The sequence below is a fragment of the Ziziphus jujuba genome, chromosome 9 (assembly GCF_031755915.1).
Source record: "Ziziphus jujuba cultivar Dongzao chromosome 9, ASM3175591v1".
Taxonomy (NCBI): Eukaryota; Viridiplantae; Streptophyta; class Magnoliopsida; order Rosales; family Rhamnaceae; genus Ziziphus; species Ziziphus jujuba.
In genome coordinates this window covers 8231932-8242800 of record NC_083387.1, presented here as the reverse complement: position 1 = coordinate 8242800, position 10869 = coordinate 8231932, and the positions used below count along the sequence as shown (strand labels likewise).

Sequence of the window (10869 nt, the reverse complement as noted above, 5' to 3'; positions counted from 1 at the left end):
CAATTGCCTTTTCTATATGCCAAGAGAACTTCTCTTTTTATTCCCTCCATAGAACTTCTCTTTTTATTCCCTCCATAGAAAGTGTCTGCGTAACCGTATAACATAGAAAAAGATATGCAGTAACTTTACGACCTCACACTTGTTGGAGAATTTAAGTATAAGCTGATAAAACACTTCCAAAGATTATAAAAATAAAAAACCACCACAGGCTTCAAGACGTATCATTCTAGTACTAGCCAATACTCAGATTGAAAATCAGATAAGACATAGCATCAACATACAAAAATAGTACTATTGATCCTCTGATTTGCAGGTCCAACCAACAAATAGTACACGGGAAAATCGACTAAGATGTGTCAACAATGATGAAATAAAATGACAAAGCATAATAACCAGCATGGCAGGTGAACCATACCTATAAAAAGGTAAGCAGCACTGTTCCAAGCCTAAAGAGACTCCAACCAATTCCAGAAATCACCCACATCAATGCTGCTAAAACCTTCAAATGCACCTTTGGAAACCATAAATGTTGCTGGTGGAAATCCCATAAATCCCAAAACAAGATTACGAGATACTCTTGAAAAGTTTCTCAAACTCGGAACTCTAAGATCAAGCTTCAAGGGATGAGGCAGTAAACATATTGGGACAATAAGTAAAACCCAAATTTCTGCTGTAGCAAAGTTAATGACTAACATGAGACATAAACCAATGAAGGCAACTGAGATAGTCACTGATGTCAACATAATCAGCTGCTGGAATACCAAATTTCCATTGGGGGTTTAAGGATCTAGCCACTTGTCCTGCTGATTCGAATTATTCTCTCAAAATCTTTAGCCATTTGGAGTCAAGTACAGACCACATCTTGTCCACCTTTGCCCACAACCCTTGCCTATGTATAGCTAAATAGTTCACAATATTGATGAGGTCAAGGTTTGGCATCTACCCATTTGATGCCTCGGCATAGATGCTAAGGCTGTCCTCAGATTGTTCCTTTTTATCCACAACCTTAATGACAAAGGCTGCAGCCATAGTCCCAGCATGTCGAAATTCATTGTATATCTTCCTTTCAGCAATTGGGCTCTCTTCCACTTCATGCACATTATCGATTTCAAGACATATTTCCACATCTGCTGTGCGCAATCTGGTAAATAATGGTGTGTGATATTCTCTTAGCCATGCAGCAACTGCTGCATATTCTCCATGCTGGGAATCAGCACCCAGCCAAATAAGATCCTTGGCCAACCAAGTGACACGGGTGAGCAAGGAAAATACCGAGTATGCAATGCCCAAAGACAAAGCCTCGCCCTGATTAATTTTCGATGAATTGTAAGGTGTTACAAGGACAATTGCTTCCTTCCCATCACCATGTGGTGCTCTTATTATTCCAACATTGGTACTGAACAACTGATATTCTGTTCAGTTTTTCCAGAATCTGGACCAGAAAAAAAATGCAGTGGACGAAACTAAACAGCCTGAGGCCGGAACTTGTGATAGTTAACTTCGGCACCCAAGTCTGACATATACTGTGCTATCAGTCTTTACCTCTCTCTGAATCAAAAGATTTAAGAGAGAACCAAGTAAGAACACACTTGCATAGGATTTCTTCTTTCCCTAGGTTATCTACATTATTAAGTCAAGCTAAGGGAAGCAATAAAAACGCATTTGCAACAGAGAACACAAAAAATATCCCAGGAAATAGGAGAGGTCCCATAGTGCAAAGTGCATATAATTTCCTGCAACTGTTTTGCTAAATGTCTTGAGAAAGTTGAATAACAACGTATTAGAATCTCTAATGCACTAAGTTACAGCAATAACACCTTTAATATACATCAGCAACACAGAGAAAGAATTAAAAAGAAACATTAAATTTGTTTAACCAAATTTCCAAAGCATGTAAAGAGAAACACAGTTTAACTCACATCAAATCCCCTAGATACATGAGCTTGGCTGCGACAAGTTGATCTAGATACTTAGAAAACCAAGCTAACTTCAATCTTATTGTTCAACAATCTTAGAGGTGGGTACCCTTATATATATATATATATATATATGCATGTCCAGTAATAATCATATAAAGATTTAGAAAATTTGCTAACATAGTATAGAGGATTATTCAGTGCTAGAGCTATAAAACTATTTTAAAGTAATTTTCTAAAAAAAGGAACTAGCATTGTTTCATACTGAAGATGCAAAATTGAAGCGGTTAAATTAGAATTCACAGAATTAAACCGAATAAGGAAGCACATACATTCCTGCACCTCGAGATTTGGAATTGAGAGCAATTACGTCCTTCACCCATTTATTTGCCTCCGATACATCCTGACTGGAGAGCATGGGATTCCCAGAACCTGTTCAAGTTAACATTAAAAATAATTCGAAACAATCACCACAGTTAAGCAAACTTTAACTACACTTTGATTTTTATTTTATGGTTTTTACAAGGAATTGAAATTGACCTGGCATGAGGGCATTTTCGGATATGTAAGTTTTCTTGGCAAGAACCGGAAGCAGCAAAAGAGGCAAAACTCCAGCAGTGCAGCAAACAATGCTGAAACCACCCAAAAAGGAGAAGGAAAAATCCCACGTCTAATCAGAATATTTCCAGCACCATATTAAAAATTGGATCTCAGTCGATTAAGAAAACCAACAACATACAAATAATAAAGAAGAAAGAGTACCTGAAGAGGAGGCTGTGTGAGAGAGGAGCAGGCTCTGGGTTTTTTGGGGGAAGTGTGAGGAAGGAGAAGAGAAGAGCCGACTCTAGGAAGGAGAAGATAGGAGCCGACTCTGGGGTTTTTTGGAGAAGGGTGAGGAAGGAGAAGAAGGGTGAGGAAGGAGAAGAGAAGAAAAGCACCTCGAAGGAAGTGAAAGAATGACAGGCAAAAAGTAAAATTTGATATCAAGGGTACTTTAGGAATATTCAAAAAGAAGAGGGTAAAACAAAAATAAATCATGAATCGGTGGCATATATCGTTAACCCCCTTTCAAAAGGGGTAATGGACTAAATTCCCCTTTTAATTTTGACTAAATTTAAAATTTTGTCCTCGGATTTTATAGATATTAATTAGAAGATTTGCAACTAAATCAAATCAAACACAACCAGTAATAACCATTATTGAAATGAACTCTAAAATTTAATTTGAAAATATAAGCAACACTCAAATGCACTAAAATGGCACTTTACAGTTAAAATATCAATTTCGTAGTATTACATTGTAGCATACTTTATTTTCTTTTTTCTCTTAAGGGGATCAAAGCCGGTCATAGTAGATGCTTCATAGAATCTTTGTTTTGACTTCTCTGTTTAATAAAAAAACATAAATAGAAGAACCAAATTTAGATAAAAACATGTTTGGATGAAGATAGGAGATCTTAAGTTAGTAAACAAATATTTATTTCAAGTAACATGGTTTGCAGTATGAAGAATTTTAATTAATAGGTTTTAGGTGCCCATAATTTAGCAACTAGCCCACATATATTGAATATATTGAACGCATGTACACTTTTCCTGCGCTATCTTAAATGATTTTTGCTTCGCTAAAAATTGCAGTATTATCCATAGATCCAAACCTCACTCAGGGGTCATTTTTCGATTCCACAAAGAAAATGTAGGTATTGACTATTTACAATGCCTGCTTTACAAAATTGTTTTGTAGGAAATTAAAGTAATTTCCCTATGTTAGTGCCCACCCTCATAGGACATTCAAGTTAGAAATAAGATGAGCAAAATCATCTTCTCTACAGGGAATAGTTAGACCACCAATTAAATGTTCAAATCCAAATTCTTCTTCAGCCTGAATCAGCAAGTCTTGGAATGAAGTGTGGCTTATGAATGACAAAGGAATCACAAGCTGTTTCTTTTCACTCTCTCCAATATACACTGCCTTTTCACTCTCTTCAGATTAATGACAAAATCATCTGCTTTGTTTGTGCTTGAAAAAGTCTGTTGTAAGAATCTTCTTAGCTGGAACTATATGACGCAAACGTAACCCCATGTTTGTATAAACACAAAGAAGTTGGAAGCTGAAACAAATAGTGAAAATCTCAACGGACTCTTTAAAGAACGAATGCTTTTTTATGCTTGAATTTTTGGTGATTTGAACTGCTTCCAAAATGCCTATATTTATATATATATACGAGGAAGTGTATGTAAGATATCTACTGTTTGTTTTGCTTTGAATGGACGGTGGTGGAGGGTTTTTGCATATGGGACCTAGTGAGAGACATGGGACTCCTGAGTCATGCGGGAATCACAAGGGTTTGTCTACCAAATCATCATTGTGATTCAGAAAGTACTAGTGGAAAAACATCATTCCCTACCTCCATTTGGAAATCTTGGGTTCTCATTGCAAAAATTTGGTCTGGCTTTTTTGGACCCAATTTGATTAGTTGTAAAAACTTATCTGCAGGATATCCTCTTTGTTATTAGAAATCGATGGTAAATAGGAATTTAGAATGTGGGTCTACTGAGAGGCAGGGACTCATGGTAGATCACATGGTGCTGTCTTACAATTCATGATGCCCTACCCTATATATTCTTTTAAAAAAACGCATTTCAAAGTTAAATAAATGTCGACTCAAGGGAAAAAAAATTTTAGACAAGCTAGAGACATTTGATACCCATCTTGGTGTATTTGACCACTTGAGCCACTACAAGTAATAAATGGCATACAAATATATTGTCTTCAGAATGATAACTCCGATTTTGATGGGCCATGCTGATCCAAAGCTAAAAATGCTATTCACTAAGTAGAAGATAGCATGGAAAGTCAAAAAATTTCCAACACAATGCTTGATTGTCCATGTTTGCATGAAGTTAGCCCCATAAGACTCATTGTGAAGCAAACAAAAATTGTCAATGTCAATAAAGTTTGACTTTCCTCTCTCTATATATTCTAAACTTCCATTTTTCAGCATACCATCTCAACAAAATATTAAAGGAAAAATACAAAAATCAAGCTGCTTTATTCAGAAGAGGATTTAGTTTTTTTTCCCAATTTTCTTGATAAAACAAGAAGGTGACAAACAGAATCTTCTGCCATCATAAAAAACCTGATTGGGGTGAGTGGCATTTATCCAATGGTGATAAAGAGTATAGCTGCTTTGGATCAGTCCTTTTCACATTCTTCTTGCTCACAAGCAACTTTCTGTCAGAATTCTAGAATTGAATGATCATGGTTTGTTCTTAACATAGGATACATGCAGGCGAGAAATTTCATCAGGATGATCATTGCAGCATCCCTGCATCACTGATCAGCACGTTCTAATTTTGAAGGATTCTTTGCAGGGCAAAGACCAATCCATATCTGATGCAATTTTAAACCTTCACTTTCCTATACTTCCGAGAGAAACGAACTCAAAGAATATATCCTCATCAGATTCTTACCACCTATCTGATGAAGATTTCTAAATTCTTCTTCAGTTTGACTTAGGAAGGATTCTTTGAGCAAGATAATGGTATTACAAATCCTTTCTTGTCTTTCTGCTGAAGATATAGACAGTTAAAGCTAATTGGTTTCGAGCAGATAAAGACTGAAAAAGATTTCTTTTAAGCAACCAGAAGCCAATATGATTTTGTACAATTAACTATCCAAAGAACAATATAAACATACTTCTAGAGGACAAATTTTGATACTTGGGAGTTGAGAATTAAAATACTTGTGTCTCCTAAACCTTTTCTCATGTGTATGTGTGTGTGTTTGTGTGTGTGTGTGTGTGTGTATGTACAAATAACTCATGTGTATGTATGCTGAAAACTCATCCCTTGAAATGAATGCTGCAGAGTGGGGGACCAGTGAGGGACAATTTTGTCATATAAAGTGTATAGGATTGGTTTGGCTTGGTCTTTCTATTTTGTCAAGAAGAATTCAATTGTAATTAAGTCACAAACTGTATGTCAATAAGGGCCTACCAGAAGGAAATGAAATTTCGATAAATAAAGATTGAAGACATGCTTGAGTCTATGTTAACTTCTTTCTTGCTGACTATATATATCCACAGGGCAATTAAAAATATATCAATTTCTCGCTCAGATCTGCTGCTATCTTAAGTTGCTATCTTATTTCTGTTCTTGAGTGGATTACGTTAATAGTGTGTTTCAGTTATTACAGCCCCATAAAACACTGTAACAAACAAATGTACAGCCTTAATTATGTGACCATATATGATGCACGATATGCTCTAAGAGCAAATGAATTATAACAAAATGGGGCCTCCAAATAGTTGTTAATTTTACAGATTAAAAATTGCGTGAAGGAATGTATATTCTTCCCTTTTTTTTTTTTTTTTTTTCCCCTTCCCCCAATAGCAAAAGCTGTTGATGCTCATTATACATTGAATAGTTAGGCCTCCCTTAGGATTTATATTCACAAAAGTTCATACCTACTACAAATTTAGCATTCTCACAATTATAAAACAAATTATACAACAATAACAGGAATCTGTTTAAGCAAAATTAATAAAAGGGCAAAATTTTATAACATGTATTAATGAAGTGAAGAAAAAGAAGATATAGAATATATTTCAGAATCTAAAGAGTAAAAAGAAATTTCCAAGTCAATAGTTCTTTGAAATTTCAGAATTGACCATACTTTGACAGAAAAATTTGCAATGACAATGGCAATAATATTTTTCTTCTATACATTCCTGTTTCAAGGATAGCCTTTTTCCGCTCCACAGAGAGAAGCGACCAAAGGCTACTCTATATATATGGTATTGACAATGCCTACTTTACAAAATTGTAGTAATGAATCTGCATACTTTTCTTCCAAAGTAGTGTCTTCACTCTCCAGTCTCATAACGCGTTCAAATGATAAACAAGATCAACGAAGTCACCTTCTCTGCAGGGAATAGTAAGACCACCCGTTGGATGTTCAAATCCAAATTCTTCTTCAGCTTGACTTAGCAAGTCTTGGAATGAAGGCTGGTTTAGGAATGATAGAGGAATCACAAATCGCTTCTTTTCTACATCTCCAACATAAACTGCAAAATGGCCTTTTAGGACATCTACTGCAACTGACCCTGCTTTCTTTGAATTTGAAAGAGACCTTTTAAGGATCTTAGCAGGGACTACACCAGGCAAACGGAAACCCATGGTTATATATGATATGTAACTAGAACAAGAACAAGAAAATTTGACAGTTGAAGCAATTAGAAAATAAGCTTTGCTATTTGAGAATATGATTATTTGAGTTGCTTGTTAGCTCAACGCACCTGGTGTATATATAAGAAAATTTACGTGGGATATCTCCTCTTTCAGCGAATGAATGGTGCTGAGAGTTCTAGTGATAGACATGGGCACATAAGAAATCACATGGGATTGTCTTCTAACTTATTTTCACTTAAAAACAATGGTCCCTACTGCCTTTGTGGAAAACTTTTGTTCTAAAAATGCAAATACCTAGTGTTGCTTTTGGATCCTATCATCTGTATATACATAAGTTGGGGACAATTTATTCTGCATGAAATCTTTTCTGTCATGGAATTGAATTGTTAAGAGCATTTGGATATGGGGTCTGCAGGGAGATGGGGACTGATGAGAAATCACATGGCACTAGTCATCGTCAAGAATGCAACCGTACTGTGGAAAAAACACAATGCCCTACTGCTCTTGAACATTTTCAAGCAGAAGACTTGTTTAAAAATTGATTAGATTTGGATAGCAGAAAACCCATTTTAGAGACATGCTTGAGACATCCGGTGCTTCTCATGTATGATGTATGGCAAGTGCATTATCTCCAAAACGAGATCAAGCTGTTGATAATTATGTAATCTTTTATTCTCTTTAAATATACAAAATTTAATGATGTTGCTTAAAATTTAACCTTTTGTGATCCTAAGCCAAAATTACAGTTCGATAAATTGAAAAAGGGTTCCATAGTTAATTAAAACTATAGAAATATGCATTATATGCTTCCTCTTCTACATAAAATCCAACAAAAAGTACATGCAGAAAAGAAAATTGGCTATGATAATGATATATTAATACATGCTTAGTGAGACATTCACTTCCTTCTTCTTGTTCTTGTTGACATAGATTTACATAACAATGAGAATATATTGATTGGTGGATCAGGTCTCTTTTGGCCATTTCCCACGATATGGGGAGCCTTTCATAAATCTGTTCTTGAATTGTATATTAAAGTGAAGGAATGCAGCTAGTGTTAGAAACAAAATTTGAAATGAACAAGGTAGTTTTTGTCACTGCAGTGCTCATCAAACTGCAATGGAAAGTTAGTGATGCTATCAAAATGGGGCCTCCATCTGAGAAGATTGTAGTTTTAATCTTACATGCTTCAAACCACCAGTGTACAAATAGATAACTTGATCAATTTCTTAAAATAGTAAAGTTGCAGCATCAATGGTCCTCACACTAGGAGCAATACCTGCGATTAAGATTCTACAAGGCAAACAATGTGCCCTTTTCAAATCAGGAAGACTTAATGTACAGTGAATTTCAATTTAAGCGAAGTGAGCATTGTATATGTAAATGAATTAAGAAACAGAAATGGGAACTATTTCAGAATCTAAAATAGGAAAAAGATTCTAACTAAAGAATTCTATCTAATTTCTCAACTGATTATCATTTGAGAGAAAAATCACAGTGGTGATTGCATCGAAAAAATCCTTTTATACATTTCTCACTCAGGGAGAGCAATCTCAACTCCTGTTGGAAGAGAAAAAAGATATACATGGTCTACTTTACAAAATTGTAGTGATGAATCTACATGATTTTCTTAGTACACTGTCCACTCTCATGATAAGTAAGAAATGAGAGCAGTGAACACATCTTCTCTGCAGGGAATTGTAAGACCGCCTATTGAATGTTCAAATCCAAATTCTTCTTCGGCCTGAATCAGCAAGTCTTGGAAAGAAGTGTGGTTTAGGAATGATAAAGGAATCACAAACCGCTTCTTTTCACTCTCTTCAACATCTACCAAATGGCCTTTTGGGACATCAGCTCTGTTAGCGCTTGAAAAAGTCTGTTGAAGAAACTTCTTAGCAGGAACTACTCCAGGAAAATGGAAATGGTGGGATTTTTAGAACAAAAAACACAGCAAAATGAAAGAGAAAGAAAAAGAAGTTTAAGTTGGTGTGGTGAAAGAACACACTCGTTCATCTTTGGACAGAACATATAAATATAAATTTTTTCAGAAACAGTAAACCACCTAATTTTCACTTACTACTGCAGTAATCATATTGCCAAAAGACAAGCCATACTTTGGCTACCTAATACAACAGTGTTATTACCAAAAAGCTGAAAAAGTACAGTAACTAATCATCACAAAGCAACTTATGACAGCAACAAAAGTGACATTACACTAACACTCCTCCTTGGCACTTTTGCTGGAAACACTAAGATTATTTCTTGATGTTTCAAATCTGTTTCTTGACAAAGCTTTTGTCAAAATATTAGCAAGCTGGACCTCAAAACTGCAATGAACAAGCTTCACTTCACCATTTCTTTCAGCTTCTCTCACAGCATGATATTTGACTGGAATATGCTTTGTTCTTCAATGTTGACCTGGATTTTCAGCAATGAAAATTGCAGACTTGTTGTCACAATATATAATGGTAGCTTCTTCTTGCCTCTCATTTAAATCAACAAGCAACTTCCTTAGCCACAAAGCTTGATTTGAAGCAGTTGCAACAGCAATATATTCAGCTTCAGCTCTAGATTGAGCAACTGAACCTTGTTTTTGTGAGCTCCATGAAAACGGACCTGAACCAAGAGAAAATAAGTACCCTGAAGTACTTTTTGAATCCTCCATGCTGCCAGCCCAATCACTATCAACGTAGTCCATCAACTTGCCTTCTTTTTGCTTTAAAAACCAAACACCATAGTCTATGGTGCCTCTAATGTACCTTAGCACTCTTTTAGCTGCAAAATAATGCATATGTGATCAAGCATGCATAAATCTAGAAAGCAAACTCACAGAAAACATAATGTCAGGTCTAGAAGCACATAAATACAGCAAACTTCCAATAAGGCTTCTATAGGTTGAAACTTCAATCTTGGCAGCACCATTTTCGAGTTCAAATTTTTTATTGTAAACCATTGGAGTGTCAACTGGATTACGTTTTTCCATGTCAAATTTTTTGAGTAGTTCCGTAGCATACTTCTTTTGGGATAAGAAAATGCCATGACTAAATTGATATATCTCCATGCCAAAAAAGTAGTTCATCACTCCTAAATTTGACATTTCAAACACCTTTTGCATTTCAGCTTTGAACTCCAACACACTTTGTGAATCTCCTATTGTAACAAGCAAGTCATCAAAATGTAGAGAAACAATCAATTTTTAATCATTTGAACCTGACTTAACGTACAAAGTAGGCTCATTCTCACTCCTTTTAAATCCCTTTCCAACAAAGTGTGAGTCAATTTTGCTATACCAAGCTCTAGGAGCTTGTTTCAAGCCATAAAGAGCCTTATGCAGTTTATAAACTTTATCTTCCTTTCCTTGAACAACAAAGCCTTCAGGTTGTTCAATATATACTTCTTCCTGCAGGTAACTATTTAGAAATGCAGATTTCACATCTAAATGGTAAACTTTCTAGCCTTTTTAAGCAGCAAGTGCTAGTAGAAATCTAATTGTCTCATGTCTTGCAACTGGAGCAAACGTATCTCCATAATCAATACCAGGTTGCTACACATAACCTTTAACTACCAATCTTGCTTTATGCTTATTTATTGTACCATCTGCATTAAGTTTGGTCCTAAAGACCCATTTCACTCCAATGGCCTTTTTGCCTTGGGGTTTGTTCACCAAATCCCAAGTTTTGTTTTTGTTTATCATATTGATTTTAGTTTTCATGGCCTCTCTCCATGTCTCGAACTAATTTATGTCATAGAAAGTAATTGGATCA

At 35.5% G+C, this 10869-nt stretch overlaps 1 protein-coding gene and 1 pseudogene across 1 annotated transcript; both read right to left on the bottom strand.

The window, feature by feature from the left end:
• Positions 1–224: 224 nt before the first annotated feature.
• Positions 225–2890, bottom strand: LOC132799528 (GPI transamidase component GAA1-like; annotated as a pseudogene).
• A 3656-nt stretch (positions 2891–6546) lies between these two features.
• LOC107426523 (auxin-induced protein X10A) lies at positions 6547–7195 on the bottom strand. The gene has a single exon (XM_016036721.4). The coding sequence runs from the start codon at positions 7091–7093 to the stop codon at positions 6794–6796; it is 300 nt and encodes a 99-aa protein (XP_015892207.3). The 5' UTR covers positions 7094–7195; the 3' UTR covers positions 6547–6793.
• Between the last annotated feature and the right edge of the window lie 3674 nt (positions 7196–10869).